This window comes from Dryas octopetala, chromosome 2 (assembly GCF_963921425.1).
Source record: "Dryas octopetala chromosome 2, drDryOcto1.1, whole genome shotgun sequence".
Lineage (NCBI taxonomy): Eukaryota > Viridiplantae > Streptophyta > Magnoliopsida > Rosales > Rosaceae > Dryas > Dryas octopetala.
In genome coordinates this window covers 25,071,359-25,095,182 of record NC_141367.1, presented here as the reverse complement: position 1 = coordinate 25,095,182, position 23,824 = coordinate 25,071,359, and the positions used below count along the sequence as shown (strand labels likewise).

Sequence of the window (23,824 nt, the reverse complement as noted above, 5' to 3'; positions counted from 1 at the left end):
AGTAATATTTGTACTGAAAGTTAGAAAATAAGATTATCCAAACATTATCGAAGAAGACAGTACGGTATCCCAACTGAGTTCTCTGCTAGATTTTGCTGGCTCGCTATGAAGTATGGCTGAACTCGATGTTAAGTACATATCTCAATTCAGTGCTTCGTACGTTAATGGGCTACGGCTCGATACGATTCACCTTTTTTTCGTCCAAAAAGAATATTAACGAGGGACCATAAATTAAAAAAAGAAACTCCAACAATTGACACGTTCCTTAATCCTTGGGCAAAAATACACTTGTCATAGGAGCTTTTTGTTACCATACTCCTCAACGACTTTAAATTTTCTTTTTTCATTCTGCCAAATATAAATTTAAAGTCCATCGCTAGATCTTAAAAACCCTTTCATTCTATTATTATTATTATTTTTAACTCAAATTGATGATCAGAAGAACATGTCTAACTAGGTCTACTTCCATCCACCAAAAAAAAAACTAGGTCAAGTTCTTGGTTACGACTTCAACAACTTGGTCAGCTTGGTGGTAATCTTTTACTTGGTCATCTATTATACGCATAGGCTGATGGTCATAGTATATGTGTAAAAGCAACCGTTTTTTTCTGGATAAACATCATAAGAATTTACCAAAACTTAAAACTTGAGCGCCCGTTTGATATCCTACTCAAATTTTTTTTTTTTAAGGAGTTTTTAAAATTTGAAAATTTGTTTGATATGAAATTTGAAAATAATTTTTAAATTTAAAAAATGATGACAACTAAGAAAGAAAAAAGTGTAAAGAAAAAAAATGATTTATCATTTTTAAAAAGAGGCATGTTTTTGAATTTTTTTCTAAAAATTGTTTTTGAAAATGATCTACCAAACACGTTTTCTTGACTAAAATTTGTTTTTTTGTTTTTGAAAAAAAAAAAAAAATTTTTAATAGAATACCAAACATGCCCTAAATTTTCCTAAAGAATGATTGGCACATAAAGTAAACCCTTAAACATGGATAAGAAGTAAGCATGCATTACAGAAGCAACAGTTACTTCTTTTTGAATTGCAATCTGTTATAGACGATGAAATACCAGATGATACCCTGCTCATTTACAGTTGGCGCAGGCCTGAATTGATAGTTCCAACTGTCCCATGTTTTCAGGCAATCTTGTGTTTAAGGCCTCACTCAACAGCTTAAAAGTACTTTTAACAGTTCAGAACAAAGTTACATCTCCAACTAAGAGAGAGCTTTGGCCTTTACCTTAGAGCATCAGAAGTCTGGTCATCGCATTCATCTTGTTTCAATCACTAACCTGGACATTGCCAATTGCCTGAAAGGCATATACATGAACAAAAACTCAAGTTAGCATCACCTGCTAGGAAAAATTATATCCACAAAAACATAAATTTGACATAATAATATCTAACAAAATGATTGCCGTTGCTAGTTTGTTGCCAATCACAAAAGGCCAGATCATGGAACCAGGATGCTCTCATCAACTACTGTTGACATCATGATAAAAGAGCCCATTCACATGATGGCATGGTGTATTGCAATCGGCCAAAAACACTTAACAACGAAGGCAAGCCAACATTCGAATGAACATTGTAAAGCAGTTGGCAGTTGGCAACTTGGTTGTGTAGGTTGTGTAGGTCTAGTTTATAATTCTACCCTGTTTGGAAAGGCATAGCATAAACTCTTATCTATGTAAGACCCACTTACAGGAACAGGTGAGAGCATCACTTCGGGTAGAGAATATCGTAGTGACCTGGGCGATATAGCAAGTTAATAAAGGGAGTAACTTTCTCAGAGCTACCACTAGCATTTGGAAGATCCTTGCCAGCAGGAATGAAATCGTGATGATTCACACTAACACCACCAGTATCACACGAACTACGGTCAAGGTACATAACACGGATTGGCACGCCCAATGCATCGGAAAGGGCAGTGATGTGCACATGGTCACTTTCTTCGCCCATTGGTTCCACTGATGACTTGCAAAACTATATTAAGACAAATCAGGTGAGTGAGTGAGAGAGAGAGAGAGAGAGAGAGAGAGAGATTAAATATTGACATCATTGCTGTTCAATCTTAATCATAACCATGGAAGTCTCTAAATTGCTTCTCAGAATTAAACTATCTCTTTAAAATTGACATGCAACCACACAGTAATTAGTAACTTGATGCAGTAAAGAAAAGAGTTCTTTATTAATAAGTCACAACATACAACATTTTTTTGTCATAAACCCAAACTTCTAATCTATTTATTTTTAAGCCGCAAAATATATTTTTAAGATACAAAAAATACTTCCAAGCCACAATTCAAGAAAAACCAAGTATGGAGCATTCAATACTATTCAAACTCAACCATACCCAAGTAAGGTATTCAAGCATACCCAAGTTTTAATTAAATTAATTTTTGAATTCTTTTGAGAGCTTAGGGTTTATGGGTTTATGATATAGTCTTTAGAATTTAGGGCTAAAGCCCTAAGACCCTAAATATGAAGTTATAAAACCTAAACTCTAAATGTTTAAATCTTAAAACAATACTACATTATTCAACAAAGTGTAATTCTACGAAACTATAAAGTGAAACTCTACAAGAGTTACATACTGCATCATAACAAAATACAAAATAAAGTGTAACTATGTCAGAGTTATATACGGCGTCAAGAAAAAAGTTTAGTTTTAAGCCACTCATTGTGGCTTCAAAATAAGGGACCTTTAATTAAAAGCCCAAAATGAGAAAGAAAGTTAAGTCAAACACCAACCAGTCGAAAACTTAAGTAGAAATCCAAACTGTCCACCGAGCGCTCGGTGAAGCATCTGCCGAGCACTCGGCGGCTTGCAAATGCAGGTACATCTGCTTGTGCATTTGCAAGCAAACCCCTGCATCTGCAAGCAAAAAAGATGCATCTCTAAGCCAAAAAAAAACCATCTCCAAGTAAAAAAAATGTATCTGTAAGCAAACAAATATGCATCTGCAAGCACCAGTTAATTTTTCCTCTCCGCGTCTGCATACACGAACAAATTGGGTTGGAACTTAATTTTTTATTTGGCTGAGTTTCCAGTTAAAATTTTTTCAAAAACTAGATTTATGAGTAAAATTTACAATTTTTTGTGGTTTTTTGCTAATTTACTTAAAAACAAAATTAGCAGATTTCCCCAACATGGAGAATGTAGATAAGAAGTGAACAGACCACCATCTTCTTCACAAGATATTGTGAAAAGACATCATTATACCTTATGCTAATGATAATTTTTCTTCACACTTTAAATGGAATAATTTGGCTAACCACTTGCAACAAGAAATAAAATCATGCATTGAAAGATGGCTGAATAGCTTTTATTGAACAAACCTGCTCTACGGTTGCATTGGTTAATCCCATTATAAAAGGTTCAAAAAACTCTGAGCGTTTCCGTATTTCACCAGAGGTAACAAATCTGAAAAACATCACAACTAAGAAAACAAATGTGTAAGGTAATAGAGGGAGAAAACAGCACATTAAGAAATTTGTGTCATTTAAAGTCACTCACCATAGTCAGATACTGACTGATCTCGGCTCCTAAGTACGAGCTCATCATGACTGAAAGAAATAATAAATCATGTTTATTGCAGTTATGCATACAACTCAAAACTAGCATCAAATTACACTTCACACTTCTGATTTGTAAATGTTAACAGAAAGCCAAGGGAAAAGAGCTAAGCACCTTATGGATTCTTCATTTCCTTGAAGAACACTATCCAGCTGCTCAAGGAATAACTGAAAATTTTTGCACAGAGAATTAGAGATTCATAGGATCATACATCAACATTATCGGGTTGAAACTGCTCTGGAAAAATGGGGGGGAGGGGAGGGATATGTGCTTCCCAATTCATATGCACTAAATGCAAGAAATACATGATGCATACATATCAATTATATCGTTTAACCACCAGTGACTTACAATAGTTGATCATACAAAAAACTTATTCATCTGCAAACTGTCAAGCGGTGTTCATAACAAAAAAGGCTTACAGATAAAGTCAATGGTTTTACTCAATAACAGAAATGTATCTGAAAAATTTTTTAAAAAGAAAAGAAAATAGTGAACTAATTATACAGTGTACAAGTGCAAAAAAACAAAAACAAAAACAAAAAGCTTACCGCAAAAAAATCCTCAAAAGTAAAGTCGGCATAACCCAAGCTTTGAAGTGTTTTTCTACAATGTTCAACATTAGCCTTGATACGATCAACCTCACTTTGATCTTGTGATTCCAAAATATGCTCCTATTTAGACAACCCAAAAATTCGTTAGCAGCTAAAAATGACCAGAATACATACTTGCATCCAACAAGAAGCTTAGAGGTAGACACCCAAAATAAAAGAATCTAAGCAGTTCCAAGGAGTATATACAAGGTATGAAAACATAAAGCTCCGGAAGAAGCAGTTCCCATCTCCCCGTGTTCGCCGAATGGCAGCATATTGTTCTCCAAGCACCTGCAAAAAGGGCAGTTACAATTTGTTCCAAAAGAATCTAATATTAGACAGAAAAAAAGCAACACAACACACAACACATAAAAGAACCTTTATTTTCTCCAACAAGATAGCGCTGCCTGATTGGTATTCAGCTGCCAGTGATGAGAGTGGTTCCTGCACGTTTATCACAACAACAGGATCAAAACCCAATTGCACGATATTTTGATATGATGCCAAATGCAAGAAGTTGAAATAGTTAAGAGGATTAGTTGGTCTTGAGTTTAAGTCTTGCTTGCCTTGTCCCCCAGGAAGGGAATTTTCTCGGCCTCCTCGGCTCGGATTGCAGAGTGCTGCTGCATGATATCTTGGTCCCCAAAACTTGCCCACTCATCAAACTCGGGTGTTGCAACGGAAGTCTTCGCAGACTCCACTACTTCCCCATCCACTTTGAGCCCTTCCTGATTCTGCATTGTCTATCTACCCAAACAACAACACCCCAATTCAAACAAAGTTCTGCCCCAATTCCTCCACTTTATTTACATATACAAATTCGAATTATATTTAAATAGCTAATACTGAAGACCAAGCAAGTTACAAGTTACAACAGCGTGACTTTCTTCTTGCATTACGAAATTTCGTCAGTATAAAACTATAAATCCATTGATTCAATGCAAAACTGGATGCTCATGATTTTCGGCTAAAACCCACTAATCTACAGTACTGGTAGATTGACTCCCACGAAGATTAACAACCGTAAAGAAGCAAAACTTTTAGCTTATAAAGAGAAACTGAGAAATCTATCTATCCACATACCTAGGAACAGGACGACGTCGTTTTCACTGGGTCTGGGATCGAATCAAAAATGGTGTGGCCTGCTCTGGGTTTTACGACGATGACTTGGGGATGATTCGAAGAGGGAAAACGCCTCGCAGTGGAGTCCAGCGTGTGAGGGACGTTTTTCTTTTCTTTCTATTTGGATGTCAGTTTTGTACTTTGCTTCCGTTTTGACCTTTTTCACGCGTGCATATGCATTCACTTTATCACTTATCACTTATCACTTCACACCGCAATAGCCAGTAGGGCATGCACTATCCCTCTTCTGTCTCAAGAAAACAAAAAAAGTTAATTCTAAAATTACTGGTCTATCCTTATTTTTATAATTATTTTAAATTTTTGTTGCTCTCTCACTTGTCACTCACAGGGGAGGGCATTAAAACCGAAAACACCTAAACCATACCGTTCCGTGCCATTCCGTATCGTTTTGTCCCATTCCGTCTTTTTTTTTTTTTTTTTCAATCCCGTACCGTACCGATCTTAAACGGGATGAGATCAGTCCTGAAGGTTCAATACCGAGATGGTCCTATCCCGTATCGATTAATTAAAATTTAATTAAAAATTTATTTATTTAATTTAATAGGCCCAAATATCACTAAGCCTAATTCATTTTTTAACTTTGATTTAGAAGATGAACTTTGTCTTGAAGAACTTACATTTTATGAAAATGTTGAAGCATGTAATGTTTTGTTTATTATCTTAAACTTTATTTGTTTGCTTTGTAAGTTTGTATTTGTTTTGTAAGTTTCATGGACTAAGTTTACAAGGTCATTTAAAAGGTCATTTGTTATGTTTACAGGTTATTATTTGAGGATGAATCTTGAATTAAAATTGAATAATTGAATTTTTATTATTTTTTAGTTTTGGATCGGGATGGTACCGAACCAGTTTGGTACGGGACGAGATGGTACCATAATCTCAAAACCCTCATACCGCCCTGTACCGATCCCGAACTCAAATCATAAGATGGGAACGAGATGAGGTAAGTCTCGTCCCCCCCATCTCGTGCCCACCCCTAGTCACTCATATGAGTAGGATTGTAATATCAATTAATATATACTACAATAATGAGACAAATACTTTGACACATATTGATATAATAATTTTAGGATGAGTGCAAATTTGCTCATCACTTTTAGGCCCCGTTTGAGATTGTTGTGGAGGACCCAAAAGCTGCTGTGGATGACAATTCTCAATCACCCACGCAGTTTTGGTGTTTGGTAAAAAAATAAAAAAGTGCTTTGTCCCACAATTCTCAACTCCCCACAGCAAAAATAGAAAGCAAGTTTGTAGGTGCTTTTGAAAGCTGCAGTGAATCACAACAACAATGAAATTTTTTTTCTATCAATAATACCCTCATTTTAGTAATTATAAATAACCACAGCAGTTTTACATTACAATTTACCAAACACTTTCATATTGTTTTTTGTACTTACAACACTTTTGAAAATATAATTTACCAAACACTCAACTGCTTTACTTCACAGCTGACTTTACTTCACAGCTGCTTTACTTCACAACCGTTTTTTCTCACAGCAATCTCAAACTAAACCTTAGAGGTGGTGAACATCACCACTTTATTTATAGGGTGACATGTGTCTTATAAATTAACTCTAGTTAACAATTTTAAATTAATAAATTATGATATAATAATGAGGTGAGGGAAAATCTCTTTCTTCCAAAACATACTTGCTTTTTTTAATTCTCACGTCCTCTCTCCTTTATTTTATTGTCCTTTTTTTTTGTAAATCTTTTTTTTTTCTTGTTTGACACCCTATGTCTTTTCAACTTTCATCTTCTTCAGGAAAAACAAGTTTGGTCGTCTACCTTATTCCCTACTAGTTTATTTCAAATATTAATTAATTTGATTTATTTTTTTGGCCAAAATTAATTAATTTGATTAACTGATCAATAAATATGTGATCATAAATTTGATAGGCAAGTACAAGCACTCAACCAACAACTCAAAGATCATCTCGTCAGTTAAATTTTTCAGGCTCAATTTGATGCAGTGTTTGAAGAGAAGAGTTGTAAATGTCCTTTACACATAATCTCCGATATGTTAACTTTAGCATAGTTGTGTTGCATTGCAACAACAATGTTTTTGGGTCGGTAGTATTATGTGTTTTGTAAAATTATGATATATTGGGCTTCATGTAAGAAGCCTATGGAGACCTCATGTAGTTTTTTCATTCAAAATTAAGAATTTAAAGCAGACTAAAATAATTTATTGTGTTATAATTTTGAATGAACAATTAGCTTAAAATAAATTTTGGAATAACAAGTATAAAAATGAGGTCTTCGATTGCTTTAGATTTAAAATGAGGTCTTCAATTATTACATGCTCAAAAGAGGTCTTCAATTGGAATAATGAGTATAAAAAGTTATGGAAATTTCTTTCAAATGTGTGATGAAAGATAGTGCAGGGTGAATAAAAAAATGGTGTAATAGGGTAATGTGACGAAGAGTGCAGTGTAAAGAAAAAAGTGCATACATGAATAAAAGAAAAAAACAAAAAAACAAGAAGCAAAATCAGGAAAATAAAATAAAAGGGAGAGAGCGTGAGAATTGAAAAAGACAAGTAAGTTTTGGAAAAAAGTGATTTTCTCTCACTTCATTATTATATCATAATTTATTAATTTAAAATTATTAACTAGAGTTAGTTTAGAGTACACATGTCATCCTATAGATAAAGTGGTGATGTTCACCACTTTTAGAGGTGGTGAGCAAATTTGCACTCATTTTAGGATGTTGGATTTAACTACATCTAAAGGTCTACAAGTATTATATACAAAATATTTAGCCCATTAATATATCATATATTGTATATAAAAACATTAAACAAAACACATATCATACACCACACTGAATCACATCAATTTATTTGGGTTTTGAAACAATGTAAAGAAGAAAACCCCCAAGGTTCTTCGTCACGCTACTTATCACCGATCATCCATCTTTTTCTTTATCTAACGACTAACCCTTATTCGTTTTAAAGCAAAAAGTTTTTTCAAATATTTTCAAACTTGTTAGAATTCCTCTTCCAAGTTCATAAGTCATCAATGCTTCCCCTACTTCCGTAAACCAAATTTTTGATTTTATTTTTTATATGTAACTTCTAATAATAAAAACAGTAAAAGTGTTTTCTACTTTCGTAGTTGGTTTTGTAGGGTTCAACATGTCCACAGGTAACGGAACAAGGTAGCGGACTGCTTAGTACAGTTGGGCTTTTCTGTTGACTTGGGTCTTACAAGTTTTTCTTCCTCTCCCCAGAGCATTGGTTTCGTTTTTAGAGAGGACTTGATTGGAGTTGGTAGGTCGCGTGGTATAGTGTAGTGTAGGCCTATTGTGTTTTGGGCCTTGAGCCCCGATTGTAACAAAAAAATAAGTGTTTCCCTCGAACAAAACAGGCTTTGATAATAAAAAGAACAAAAGGGCTAAAGCCCAAAACCAAACCAGAAACGATTTTGGGCCAAGAAACGCCCATTTAATGGAGTGAGTCAAAAAATTCGGTGGCCCACTTTCATGCCCCGCCCCTAAGATGCTACACCCGTCAGCTAAAAATAAGCCTTTTTTTTTTTTTTTACAGTTATTTTGATTTGATTTGTTACAAATGGTGGCAAAGCTCTCCGCAACAACGAACCGGACTGAAGCGCACGCGTGTACTTTATCGAGCACATTGGTAATGGCAGGGCGTCATCAGAGTCGTTAATTTTTCCTATTTACACGTCGCCTCCCCAATTCACAGTCTTCTTCAATCTTCAGCAGCGTGGGTAATCTCTCACTCTCTCTCTGTCTCTCTCTCTGTTGGGCCGATTTCCAGGTATTAATTCTTCAATCAAATCACTGCTCTCTTATCCTCCATCTTCGGACTACGGTCTTAATGTTAGGATTTAATTTCTTGTATTTATTTGTATTTGTTATTGATTTGAAGCAGATGTCAAACATTTCAGATAGTATCGAATCACTTAACTAAGAAAAAAGATAATGTCTAATTTGAAAGGCTACGTTTAGAAATGGTGAAAGGACTCTGGTGCATGGTTTTGTAACACAATTGGGTTAATGTGCAATGTCATAATAGAAGAATCAAGTAATTGGTAGTTTGAACCTGCAAATAGGCTGAGACTGAATTGCAGGAATGCAGAGAATGGACGAAGGACAAAATTGGACTTGGTTATGATAGAGGAGAGAGGGGTACGAAGTGGTTGAAAAATAATAGAATCATGGTTGTGATTTATTGAAGGGAATGGAAAGAGCTTTCTTCAATAGACAGTTATTTTGTCTACTTCATACGGATATGTTTGAGGTGTTGAAGTGATGATGAATTGATTCCATGGGAGAGTGGACAAGTTACTATCGTTATTTCGGTAGAGGTTGGAATGTGTTGGATTCTCCCAGAGAGTTCATAGAGGGCATTTGATTGTGACTCATTATAATTTGTGCTATGCCGTGCATGACAAGAAGAGGATGCATCAGGTGTCCTAGAGAGAGAGAGAGAGAGAGAGAGAGAACTGTTCATCTTAAGGATTTGTAATCATATTCTAATGAGTTGTATTTTACTAGGGGTGTGCTTAAACTTTTACTAAGGTAGTAACTAGTCATGGTAGTAATAATTGGTTTTTTTGTTTGAGAATGAAAGAAAGAGTATAAAGCACACAATAACAGATAATGAAAGAAAACAACAATGAACAACAATGATATTAAGCCAATAGTTGTAAGAATCGTTGGTTTAAGCAACCATGAGTAGAATGGTTGTTGCAGAGGTTTTTATAAACAAGGCTAAGTGGGTTGTGTCTCACACATGTTTGTTTTGTAAGATTGAGGTGCCTCATTTGTCACTTCATTTTACCTTTAGCATTGTAGTACAATGCGGACCACTGCTTTCCTGCTGGAACTAATTATATGATTTTAAGCTCTCATCGTATTAGCACTATGTTTGGTTTTTAGTGTATGTTCGATCATTAACATTGAGCTATATGATGTTTGTGACTATCTTCCATTTCAATGGCGGATCTATTGGCTGGCTAAGTTGTCTATAGCACAACCAAGATTTGTTTTAGATGAATGTGATGATTGATGTTTAGGAATCAATTGTCATGCTAGAGTCAATGAGTGCATGACTGTATTCAACTATCAATTACATCTTATGCCATCTTTAATGACGTCGATATAGAATAACAATGAATTACATTGCAAGAATAATGCATTCTTTTAGCTGTAACAGCATATCCATGGGAAAGAGACGGGGAAAGGCATTAAGGGGAAAAGGCCTACCTATAAATCACAATGATAGGAGTAAGAAGATAGAGAAGAGTTTTACAAAGAAAAAGAAGAAATCTTTAAAGATAAGTGCATCTTCCATGCTTACTCATGCACCTGTGCCTAATAGTGGCCCTTCTACTTCCAATGTTGCTCGTGCGACTTCTTCTAGTCATGCTAATCCTACTACTAGAGAAAAGGTTTGACCAAAAAAGAAAGAGAAAGATAGTGGACAATCACATTCTGGTTTTATATTTATGTGTAATGGAAAGACGAAACCTGAATGTTATCGGTATCGTGTTTTTGGGCTACCGTTGGGAATGGTAGAAGTTGTAAAGAAAATTAAACCGGGTACAAAGATGTTTTTATATGACTTTGACTTGAAGCTCCTTTATGGAACATACAAGGCAACTTCAAATGGAGGATTGGATTTGGAACCAATTGCGTTTAAGGGGAAGTTTCCTGCACAGGTAACAATGTCATATACGTATTTGAAATGTATATTCCTAGAAAATAAGACCAACAAGTGCACAAAATTGTACACCATTTCTTGTCTTTCTAATTGAATCCTCTTTTTTGTTTTTATGGCTCTTCAGATGGTACATCAAAGTTTTTTGTATTTCATATAATTGTTGTATATCTACTAATGGAAAAACACATAACCATTTGTCTGTGGTTGGCTTCATTTCTGATTTTATTTTATTTTTCGCTTAATTGTTGTTCTTATATTTAGGTCAGATTTAAGATTTTCCAGGATTGTTTACCTCTTCCTGAAAGTGCTTTTAAAGTAGCTATCAGAGACAACTACCAGGGAGGTTCTAAGTTTAGACAAGAGCTGAATAACAAACAGGTAAAAACATCATTTATATTCTTTTTGCTTCATAACGGAAAATTACTCAACTAGTTTCTTTAATTTTACTTTTTTTTTTTTTTACAAAAGGATCATTTCTTACGCATTTTGCTTTGCAAATTTGATGAAGGTGCATGCTTTAATCTCATTGTTCCACCCAATCACTGTGTCAGTGCCTACTTATGCTGCCCCTCTCCCAGATGTGGCAAGACCAAGCTCATTGCCATCTCCTATTACAGAAGAAGGATTTCATTCAACAACAAGGCTGTGTCTTCGAGATGGCTTATATTTATCTGGTGTGCATTGTACTCATGCGTTGCCACTCCTTGATATGCAACCCAAACCAGTAGTTGCATATCCACTTTATCATAAATATGAAGTGGAAACACATGTGGCACACATACAGCCTCCATTAGAGCCTCGACATGTTGTTCAGCATGCTTCTCTTCCTCATCATGCTGATTCATATTATTTGGCAGCGGCACTTGAACCATACTTGCCTGAAAAACCTTTTTTTTCATTCCATCAGGATGCATATAGAAGGTATTTTCCCTTGTTGCATTTTTTGCAGAATTATTATCCTTTCAGCTTCTATTATGTGGAATTTTGTTCACTTGGTGGTCACTATTAGATACCTTTCTATACTACTATAGAAAGGGGACTCCTTTGTGCCTGCACTTTTTTTCCTTTCTCAAAAACCCCCCTCTTATAAATTACCAAGCTTTATTTATTTGAGCAATCTGCCATTTGATAGAAGTTTAAAAGAACAAAACAATCTAGTAACTCACTTAAACTACCTTGGTCTCCTATTTAAATTACACCACTGGCTAAACCTCCTAGAGTTACATTATTCATCATCGTTTTGAATTTCTATATTTTTCATTAAGTAGAGTTATTCTCAGTTTCTCACACATGTGGAGCACGTGCGGGAGGTAGTAGTTTATTAATTATTATAAGGCATAATGCTTCTATTGTAGATAATATGCTCATATATTTATGTATTATATAAGACACTTAGCAGGGCCTCCCTCCTTTTCTATTTATTATTTAGGAAAAAATAGCTTTTATTTATCCAAATAAGCATCGAGTATGATCTATTAAGCTGTTAGCAGCTAGTCCCTTTGAATAATGACAATTTTTTGTGTTTAGTAACTCTTCCACTCACTTATTTGTCGCTTCATTTTTGGCAAATTGAAGGAAATTCTTTTGTTTTGGAAAATCTATTCATATGCACGTCTTTATTAAAACGGGGTATTTGTAACAATTCCCTTCACTATTATGTCTATTCTTTTCTTTAAGTGGGTTATGCTAAATTTTGCTTCTTGTATCTTTTGGTATTGGCTTCTAAAGTCTACTGTTATATAAATATATATTATATATTTATATATTGCATTTCTATAATAATTTATTGTATTAGTCCTTCCCTCCTGTTATCATACTCTTTGAGCCTTATGATTCCAGTAACAGAAGAATCTTGTGTTGGTATTAGGGAGTTGAATTTCAAATAAGAGGATGGGAGTGAATGACAGAGATTAAAACAGATGTTTAGGGGTTTTGATACCTCTAGGTAGTGGTCTAACTACCTATCAAGTACTTGGCCTTGCGTTATGTAAACCTTTTTTTTTTCCCTAATGGATGGATAGAGTGAGGTTGGGATTGTCAGGTGTTCTCTTGGTTGCGCTGGTGAGTTGAGTTTGAAATTTTGTCCTTATTAAGGTTCATGCTTGGAAGGTTAAGCCAATCTTTGATTTTATAAACATTTGCACCGGGCATTTTCACAGGCATGGGGCCACACTTGCACAGTAGATGGTTCCCAAGGATCAAGTTGTTGCGTATGGAAGTGAGTATCGCATGTCACGGTTGCTGGAGGAGAGAGAAAGGGATATTGTTCCCCATTCCGATTATGTGGCTGAATCTTATAGTCGAGACTTGCCCTCTGCTGCAGCCTCACATGTTATGTTTCAGTCACATTCTTTAGCACCATCTTATGAGCTACCTTTAACTTACGAACCATATTATCAAGTGACAACCCATCAGGATCAGAGCCGGGGGTATGCTGACCCTCTCCACCAGTTATTGCCTGGAAGCTCTAACTCTGTTGAGGCTAATGTGCCAATCTCTTCTCACTTTTCTTTCACTGGAGCTCCCCGTTATCACTGAAAGAGACTTGGATGTGCATATTCATTCAAGTCACGCTGGTATGGTTGCTTTATTGTCAAATGCTTCTTGGAACTCATTATACAATCATCATACGCTGTTTAATTTCCTGCCAGCTAACAGTCAGTTCTGTTTTTATTCTTGTAGATAAGGGAAGCTGGTGCCCCGTTGACATTGTCTACAAGCTTTGATCCTTCAAGAAGTCTTTTTAGGCATAAGTTAGAGCATGTAGCAAACAAATAAATTAGATGAGTCTGGCTTGGTCAGCACTTGCCACGGCTCTGTGAAATTATACATCTACCGGTTCTATTTCTAAGCTTACATGCTTTCTAGTTTCTATGGAATGCAGACTGTTGCACTGTGGCAACTTTGTATAAGATGTGAACCTTGGCCTGTTCTGAGAAAGGCTCTCTTGCCCCCTATCAAAATAAACTTGATAACTTCTGCAGAATTATATCGACCTTTGATTGTTAGTATGGATGGTTTCTGTTCAGAATTGAGTCGTGTAAATTGTGTTCTTGGAGTTATGTTCTGTTGTCTGACACTCAGTTTTCCTAGTAATTCGAGATCACTTACTCTTGAATTCCTGCTTGGATTACTTGCCAACCAAATCCACTTCTTTCTTTTGACAAACACAGTGGAATGGCCTACAATTATTGTCATGTGATTATGGAAACAGCATAAGGTGAAGAGTGATTAATGAATGAGGTGTGGGCTCATGGTGCACGAGGTGGACCTAGACACTACAGCAATCCGAGGCCGGTTGAGTAATAGTGATACCATGAAAGGTATGGCTGTAAACTTTGAAACTCAATCGAAGAAGTTAGCCTCAGCAAATGGATGGCCCATTTGAACTAATTGAGCCAATGAATAATCTCCTTGTAAATTCGTAACAAATTAATCATTGTCTTGAATGGGGTCAAGTTTTTATTTATTTATTTATGCTTAATTTTAACGTTAGTCCAATAATGGTCGAGTGAGTGGTAGATTTATATAATTTTTAATTGTGTATACAACTAGAATTGAATCAAGTAAAAGACAGTAGGGGCAAGTGTTGCCTATTCTGTGAAACTAATGATGCACCCAAACCGTGGTCGCCTACTACGAGAAGATGATAGGCTCAGAGGTGATAGGTGATAGGTGATAGGTGATAGGTGATAGGCCAGTCCCTGGACTCTAGTCCCTCCCTGGTTGGGTTAGGCTAGTCCCGCGGCTAAGTTGGCCAGCCTTGGACTCTGACATTAATGCTTATAAGATTTGCCACCCGTGACCGACCTAGTTCAACACTTCAACGCAAGTGGCATATATTGATATATACCATATTTCTTTTCCTTTCCTTTATTTATTACTACAATTTTTGGTTGTTGCCTCATTGGGTGCTTCAAGTGGGCCGTTACCTAATATTGTATTGTAGTGAAGGAATATTATATTAGATTGCGTCCGTTTGCGATTTGTTAGCGATTGAATATTTGGTTTGTACTTCCTCTTTGGGCAAGTCATGACGTTTTCTTGTGGCCTACTAAGAACTAAGTCAGCGACAACTCCCAACGAGGCCGGTTTCAGGGTCAGAGGTTTACCAACTTACCTTCATTATTATTAATATATTATTCATATGGGGGTTATTATATGGTACGTAATATATGACATCTTAGTATGCTATAGCCAAAATTCAATTCAACTTGTTTGACTACATTAATATTAATAATGCAAGTGGTTTGCCCACGTTTAACCTTTGTGTCTCTGAAGTCTTTCCGTCCGATAATAATATGGTAGAGGCACACAATCACACATGTGCCTGCCATAAACTCCATCCAGAAACTACAACAGAAGAGATAGAATTTCGCTTAGTAAACTTTGATTATTAGAAGAAGTCAAGAAGAAGAATGGAATGTACTTACTAGTGACTAAGAAAGCCATGCGCAACATAACAAACATAATATTTGACTTTGGCTATCTATATAATTGATTAAGTTAATTTTTAACTAAATATGTATTCAAGAGATTTATAAGCTGACAATATAACATTATTTTGGTATCAAACTATCTTGTAATTAATAGAGCATGACTCCATTTATATGCATATATCATGTGCAAGGAAGGGATCGATCGATCATAGCAACTTCCCCTGGGCAATAATTAATTAAGAATCCATTAATTTTTTAATGCTGGGGTTTGGTACCGGTTTGTTTATAGGTGTATATATATATGTATCTATGGGGTGCATGTAACCATATTTCCACAAGCTTGCTAGTTGATTATTTCAGTTTCATAAATTAATGAAGTACGAAAATATTCTGCATATTTTTGATTTTGGTGTGTAAAGTTAAGAACCTTGTTCAAAGAATCGAATCGATCATTATTGCACCGACCTAAAATCTCAAAGTGTATCAGCCCCATGCTCATGGTTTTTTAATTTTTTTTTTCTTTTTCTTTATTTCGGGGGGTTGTCTCATATATGGAGGGAGAATATATATGGGTTTAGTAGGGTAAGCTGGCATGTGCGCGTGAAGAGGTGACAAGGATCACATGATCATTTATCAAAGACAAAGTGACATATATGCATATATATATAAATAAATAAAGTAATAATCCATGAACATGCATGTATGTTTGTGGACATGGTTACTAGCCAAGACTACTACTACAAAACAGTAAATACTATTACTCTGATCTTTCGTTCTCATATTTATGGAGGATCTTAGCCTCTCTCAGACTCTCTCTCTCTCTCTCTCTCTCTCAGGAAAATGATGGATGATTATGATGTGGACGGCTGATTAATTCGAATATATGTAGATGGAATTGCCGCGTCACAAAATATAGGCCATCCTCATCATCAACTTCAAGATAAAGCTAGCGCGCTGCAGAAGAGATGAGCACAAAGGACTTTTACTTTCTAAATTTGAAAGAGATGAGATCGAACACATGTGGAATGATTGACTGTATTTGCACCCTACATGTTTTCCTATCCTATCTATCTAAACTTAGGAAAAAAAAAAAAAAGAGTGAGGTCGATCTATATAATACATGAACATGTGGGCGTGCTTGTCTGCATCTGCCTATGAAGGTGCGTGGCTTAATTTATTTTCATATATATCTAAATAAAAAAATGTAGTATGAATTTTATTTTTGAAATTTATAATTATATATGTTAACAATAATAATAGTAATAAAATCAATCTTGTTATTAATTTGAGGGAGTCAAAACATTCACCTGATGATCAGAAAGGTCCAAGACATATATAATTAAGTAGTAGACAGTACCCATGTGAGCATATATAGCTAGGGAGATCCTATTCCCTATTCCTACCTATAAATATTCAACCAAAACAAAGTAAACGTGAAGGACTAAACCATGACACCGCATAAAATGAATTGAGTTTGAAAATCGCTCGTACTACCACATCAAAAATATCAAAACCAAAATTTAGATATTTTAATAATTAATATATTGATAATATATAGCTTCCCAATTGTAGCAGGGGCCCAATTAGCCAGGGACGGTGACACGAATTGAGAAATTAACAAACGACAAATGAGATGGGAGTCGTACGATGTACTCTATCCATCTCCTTAATTAGCATATTACTTTGCTTACGCCAAGACTTGAACTTAGCTTCTACTTCTTTCCCACCTTATCTCAATGTCAATGTTAATTACTGTTGACATGAAAAATCATAATCTATAGCTCTAGCAAGCCATACCATTATTAATTGGAAGAAAGCAAAAGCTAGATGCAAAGTGTTTATATTGGTTAGCAATCAGGAATTTCATTATGAGTCATGTCAAAGTTTTTTTTATTAATCAATAATTGTCATATATGAGATTTGAACTCAAAATCTTCACAAAAATAAAATTGAATTATATTGGTAAAGAGTAAGAGCCTGAAGCCTAGAAGATGGTTTTGAGATAGATAGAGGCTAAGGCTCGTGGGTAACAAATTAATTTTAATTAGAAAACTTATTTTCTTGATTATATCTATTAATTTTTGGGCACCGGCCGTCCTTCATATATCACTCCTCGTATCTCTCATCTTTCTTTCTTCATCTCCCTTCTCCTATCTCTTATCTATGTTTTGATTTTATTTTTTCTTTAATTTAAAATTTTAAATAATAATAAAAATATTATCAAACAGACTCAGCTGAGCGCACTAAAAACACTAAAAGAGAGATAGTCAAAATTTTGTTTATTAATCAATAACGGTCATATATGATAGTTGAACTCAAGGCCTTCACAAAAATAAGATTGAATTATATTGATAAAGAATAGGAGGCTGAGGCCTATAAGATGGTTTTGAGCTACATAGAGGCTAAGGCTTGTGGGTAACAAATTAATTTTAATTAGAAAACTTATTTTCTTGATTATATCTATTAATTTTTGGGCACCATCCTTCATTACTCCTCATCTTTCTTTCTTCATCTCCAATCTCTTATTTATATTTTGATTTTTATTCTTTCTTTAAGTTAAAAAGTCGAATGAAATTAAAAATATTATCAAACGAATTCAGCTGACCACACTAAAAAAGAGATAACACTAAAATTACATACACAAAATGACAACGGCCTAAAGGAAGGGGTCAAAAACTTTTTTATTTTTTTCATTTTCAGACCAATATATATATATATAACCTTCATTTTCATCTCAAATTACCAAACAATAAAAGAAGATACTCAAAATACCAACCAATAATAAAAGCCTTTCTTTCTAACCCTATTTTCCCTCTTCTAGTGCTTTCTTCAGTACCGCACAACACTACTACTTGCTCTGTATTGTCTTTGATCTGATCCTCCCTGTCTTGATCGATGTCCTAATCTCAACACAGAGCAAACAAATCTAGAGCATAATATTTGTCATCAGGCAATCCAAGCCATATATCGGAAGCAGTTCGAGCTCGAAAAAGTGGATCGAAGACATGGAAAGCGGCCACTTCCTTCAGAAGCATCGGAGGAGAAAGAGATCGGTGGCTTCCCTCCGAATTACGAATCTTCGTGGACAGAAGCCGACATGTCAGCCATGGTTTCTGCTCTCACTCAAGTTATCGGAACCCCCGAAGATAATAAGCCAACTAATGTGGTGCAATCGACCGTCAAACAAGAACCGGACCGCTCTCAACCGGTTCAAGATCAAGGTAGCTATATAGCAGCTATATCTTTGATTTTACTTTTGCTTCAATTTTTTTTTTTCTAGTTTACCCCACTATACTTCTTTTTCCTCCTTATTAATTTTAGTTTATGATGATATTGACATGTGTTGCGCTAGCTAGCTGTTGATATGGTGAATTGTGTGTGTATGTGTAGCTTGCTTAGCATGCTTTCTTTCAAAATTGATGTGACTTGATCCATGTTTTGACAACACACTTGCGTTGTCAAAGTTGTCATGATCTTCAAATTCCCATTTGGACAAAGATAAAAGAATATACAAGTAGCTAGCTAGATTGCTCTAGAGCTTTCTTCCCAACCTTATCAGCCTATCCCAGCTGTGTTTAAGTGTAAGTGTAAGTGTCCCCAGATGCAAGATTAATGTGACCCAAAGACTTTTATGGTCCATTAATACTATAGACAAATATATTCAATGTATGCTATAGCTAGATAGATACTTTCCGTAAAGAACCTTCTTTCTATATAGTCATATCAACTGGCTAAAAATGGTTCTAGCTTGTTTCTATATATCTGGGGCATTCTTAATTTTCATGTTTTTCTCAAATTTCACAAGACATATATAGCATCTTGTGTGATGTAGTACTCATATATTGCTTAGTTTAATTACTTAATTAGTCGACCGTGGGCCTTAGATCTTTTTGGTTTTCTATTTCTAGTCTCTATCTTGCTTCACCAATCACCATTATCAGGCCAATCTTGATAATGACGTACATCTAACATCTTTTAGCCGTACTTGTTTAATTGTGCTATATATTGCCACCTACTTTTGTTCATCAAGTTTTTTTTTTTTTTTGGTGGATTGGACACCATCTTCCTACTACTCCTATATTTCAGTCTCTTGTTCTCTTTCATAAGTCGACCTTTCCTTTTAGCATTATGTATAGTTAATGTACAACATTGGAGGATTAACTGGGGTAGAGGGTTTGGAATATTGGGTATAACTAAAGCTGATCTTTGGAAAACTTTGACATAAAAGTTAAAAATATTATAGTAGTGTATGGCACACTTGCCGCTGACACCCCTCTTCTTCTAGTTAATTAGCTTCCTTCCACATTGAGAGTGCATGGCAACTTAAGGCGTGTGAACGCTTTTTTTTTTTTTTTTTGAGGCAAGGGCGTGTGAAAGCATTAAGTAGGAACGTGTTATAGTTATACTCTATGCAAACTCATGCTTTCTTGTGGGAAATATTTGAGTGTGTGTATATACATGATAACTTTGACTCAAGTATATTTATAAATTAATATTCTCTTATCGCAAATAACATAACATGTTATATTGTTAAATTGGTATATTGTTAAATTGTGAAATTGTGAAATTGTGATTGTAAACTTTATCTAATGAATGATTCTAATTTCCAAGCAACATATATACCACAACACAAATTAAACAACATTTTCAACTGTCTTGTACTAGCTAATATACCTTCTATTAATTCATAATGAATGTACATGTGTTTGTGTGAAGAGAATGTAAGGAGACGACACTATAGGGGAGTAAGACAAAGACCTTGGGGCAAATGGGCAGCTGAAATACGCGACCCCAAGAAAGCAGCGAGAGTTTGGCTTGGAACTTTTGAGACAGCCGAAGATGCTGCCATTGCATACGATAACGCAGCTCTCAAGTTTAAAGGCACAAAAGCCAAGCTTAATTTTCCAGAACGAGTTCAAGGCCACACTGAATTTAGCTTTGGCGGCCTTATTGGTTCGGGTGCAACAAGTACTGCTGCCCCTACTGATCACCAAAATCTCCAACCAGTCCGCGCTGTTCCTGATCACCATCATCATCCTCCATTAATGTCGACGCAGCAAGAAACCTTCCCCGATCTATATCAGTATGCACAGCTTCTTTCCAGCAACGATGTCATGGATCTCTCAAATTACCAATACTCTTCTTTGAATGTATTGAATCAAGAAGATCCCTTTAGTACTTCACAATTTTCATCATCATCAGCGAATTCTTCACTTTCAACCACTTCATCACAGCGACAACAACGACAACAAGATGATCAAGACCAATATGGGAAGGACTTGGATAGTAGTAATCCAAGTCATCGTAGACGTTCCTAGTATTTTTGAGAGGTTCAATTCTATATAATTATATATTTAGAGCATTTGTTATGCATGTCATGTTTTTCAACTGTACTACTAGCTAGCTAGCTAGTTTGATTTCATTTTCAAGTGTTTCTTTTCTTTGCCATTGCTCGATCAATGGACCGCCGGTTGAGTTTGCCATTTCCATGCAATATTGCAACAATTAATATAATGTATTGCCAGAACTTTTACGTATTGTTAATTATGGGCTATATGGCTAGCCATGCATGCATTTGGAGTCTTATAGAGTACATTTCAAGTTATGAACCGAAAGAATGGAACATTTTTCAGTTTTTGTACAATATATGAGAGGATCAGATATATACCATATACCAAACATAAGCTATGCATGCCACAATGATATTAGATATTAAGTATTATCTCAATTTTTAGTTACCAACTGATATATATATATATATATATATAATATGAGATCGACTAAGAGTAATCCCAATGTGGGTTGCAGACTTGCAGTTCAACCCATTTTAATCTATTAAAGTTGCAAGTGGTGCAACTGATTCTCTACTTTTGAGTTGAATCCAAAGGCCGGTGGATTTCCAATGAGGGATTGCAACTCCATATTTGCAAATTATTGTAAAATGTTGATATTTTAGTAATTTCTCCAACCACCAAACGCTACATGTCGACTAGATCACATGCAACCCAGCTGCAAAGTACCGTAAGTCCCGCAAGCCTGCCGTCCGACCAGCTGTTGCAGGTCATTTCCCACCTTCACTTTTTGGCTTTCCTTCGTGTACTGAACCAGTTCAATTCAAGTAAAAGTTCATTAAAATAAACTTTCCAAATGAAACCACATGCACCACCCATTTCACCAAAAATGCAAGCCATGCACTTGAACTAGTGCACTAGCTGGACTTGCTCTAAGCATCACTTTCATGCTCATGTTTTGGTTTTAGACTTCATGCATCATCGATCATAAGTGTACTCTATATCAATCATTCTCTTTCAATTATCCGCATGATGCACATCCTCTCTAAAAGCATATATTATGCATTAATTTATTATGAAGTAAGATGTGGACGTGCGCGGACTGTAATGCATCTTTTTCTGAATGCAACAGTCTCTAATGATCCTCAATCTGTTGGGAGTGAGTCTTCGGTGGGGCTGCCCCATACAAGATTTATCCAGTGCTCTAATAATAATAAATTCACGGACTGGGTTGAATCATATATCACATCCAAATATAACATGTTAAAATTAAATCCAAATATTAATTTGTCGCATCTAATAAACAGCTGTCACTTCAAGAGTTAGAGTGGAATATTTTCCATCATCTGATTCTGATGGGATTGGAGCTGGGCTTCAATCACCTCATGCGACTCCAGTCAATTACTGATGTCCTCAGATATTATCCTCTCCTTTTCTAAAGATACCAAAATTGTCAAGAACATATCGAATTTCATTAGGATCGATCCTTCTACCAAAAGTCATGTATTATACAGTGTACTGTAAAACGTATTAATTAAGAATTCACCCTATTAAACATCTTTATATCTATACGACTAGACACTGTCTATGTAATAAAACGACTCGGTAATTAGCAAACCAACGTCTATTGCCTTCTTTTCCTTTTTGCGAGTATAAGCACACTAAATTCTCATTAGAAAACACTGGAAAGGATTAAAAGTGAAATGATAGCCTAACTTTTTGGAACACTTTTTACTGCATGCCGACTTTTTAAATACATGAACCATGGATTCTCATTATGAGGCATCATAGGTTTTTGGTGGCAAATTGAGACACGATACAAGTGCAAAACCTTAAAGTGGACCAACCAAAAACCTTAATAACTCCTAGTGGCACACAAAGTAATGCAATTTAGTTGTGACAAATTAAAAATTTGGAGAAGATTTAAAAACGTGCTGGTGCTTTTGAACATGGCTCCACCACTTTTATCGTGCTATATGGTACAATTTAACCCTTTATTCCCCCCACTTTGTTTGGGCTTGTGGTATTAATTGAATCTAAACTCTTCCCTTTTGTCCTAGCCGCCAGTACAAACAACAAAGGACACAGAGTGCTCAACGGCTCAACGGCTCAACGATGCGCATGCTAAAGCTCCAGTGGGCCTTTACCCACTTGCCCCAGAAAGGTGGGCTCTGGTGGGCCAGCCGCAAATCTCCCAAAGCCCAATAAAGGTGGATTTGCGCTTCAGAGCAGAAGGGAATCGCAAAACGACAAAAAGTAAAGTGAGGTGCGAAGCAGAGAAGCTTCCTTAATGTTTACGCTTATGAAACCGTGTAAAGCGGATGAGTGCGGACGTGTGCACACTTATCGAGGCAAGCATGGGATTTGGACAAGCGCCAAATCTGAAAACGACGTCAGACATGAGCAATTAGGCATGGGGAGGGATGTTTGATTTTGACAAGCGACACAAACAAGTAGGTTTTGTGTGCTTTCGGCTTCCCCATGTCAAATTTTGCGGCTGCTGTTGCCCCGTTCTCGGTTCCTGGCCTAATTATTTTGAGACCAAACACAAAAATAAGAAAAAACCGGCAGCGCATTCACATTCAATTTGGTTTTGGAAGTCCGATTAGTGCATGAATAGATTTAGACATTTAGTGCATGAGAACCATTTTAAACCATTAAATTTTAGTGGATTTTTATTTTATTTTTTATAGAGGTATAAATTTATGTATATGTATATCATACAATCAGGGGCAGACCCATTAAGGATTCAGTGTGAGCACTTATCCCCTCTCACAATTTTGTCCACACATTAAGTTTCTCAAATATCACAATTTTTTCTTTAATGTTTTTTGTAAGTGCCGGGATAAAATTCTTGATAAAATGTCTAAAAAAGCTAAAGTAAAGACAATTAGGAATATTTATAATTCATACTAATTAAGATGATAATGTAATTATGATTTAAAATTGTACTCTAACAAGATCTCTTTTTTGTGACATTGTTTTGCTACATAACCCTTCATCTTTTCAAAACAAATCCATTTTTCCAATCAAATACAATATAATTATGTATCTTGTTCTGCAAATGCGGTGAAACATCTGTTATC

The 23,824-nt window shown here is 35.5% G+C and overlaps 2 protein-coding genes and 1 pseudogene across 4 annotated transcripts; 2 read left to right on the top strand and 1 right to left on the bottom strand.

Annotated features, from left to right (window-relative positions):
* Window positions 1-994: 994 nt before the first annotated feature.
* On the bottom strand, window positions 995-5,421 carry LOC147294622 (ubiquitin thioesterase otubain-like protein). Of its 2 annotated transcripts, none has more exons than XM_086232846.1 (10): window positions 5,257-5,421; window positions 4,740-4,920; window positions 4,552-4,617; window positions 4,381-4,464; window positions 4,132-4,254; window positions 3,695-3,747; window positions 3,521-3,570; window positions 3,343-3,443; window positions 1,706-1,986; window positions 995-1,313 (listed from the first exon to the last, which is right to left on the bottom strand). In XM_086232846.1, the coding sequence occupies exons 2-9, from the start codon at window positions 4,911-4,913 to the stop codon at window positions 1,723-1,725; spliced, it is 915 nt and encodes a 304-aa protein (XP_086088972.1). In that variant the 5' UTR covers window positions 4,914-4,920; window positions 5,257-5,421; the 3' UTR covers window positions 995-1,313; window positions 1,706-1,722. The 2 variants fall into 2 exon arrangements, with proteins under 2 accessions (XP_086088972.1, XP_086088973.1); XM_086232847.1 differs by having other exon boundaries at window positions 4,740-4,916.
* A 3,482-nt stretch (window positions 5,422-8,903) lies between these two features.
* Window positions 8,904-14,080, top strand: LOC147294621 (uncharacterized; annotated as a pseudogene). The gene is made up of 5 exons (XR_015120443.1): window positions 8,904-11,006; window positions 11,270-11,386; window positions 11,517-11,929; window positions 13,168-13,584; window positions 13,691-14,080. The product of XR_015120443.1 is annotated as an uncharacterized LOC147294621 (transcript).
* A 4,123-nt stretch (window positions 14,081-18,203) lies between these two features.
* Window positions 18,204-21,003, top strand: LOC147294620 (ethylene-responsive transcription factor ERF113). Its single transcript, XM_086230732.1, has 2 exons — window positions 18,204-18,668; window positions 20,164-21,003. Exons 1-2 carry the CDS (start codon window positions 18,545-18,547, stop codon window positions 20,763-20,765), a joined length of 726 nt encoding a protein of 241 aa, XP_086086858.1. The 5' UTR covers window positions 18,204-18,544; the 3' UTR covers window positions 20,766-21,003.
* Window positions 21,004-23,824: the final 2,821 nt, after the last annotated feature.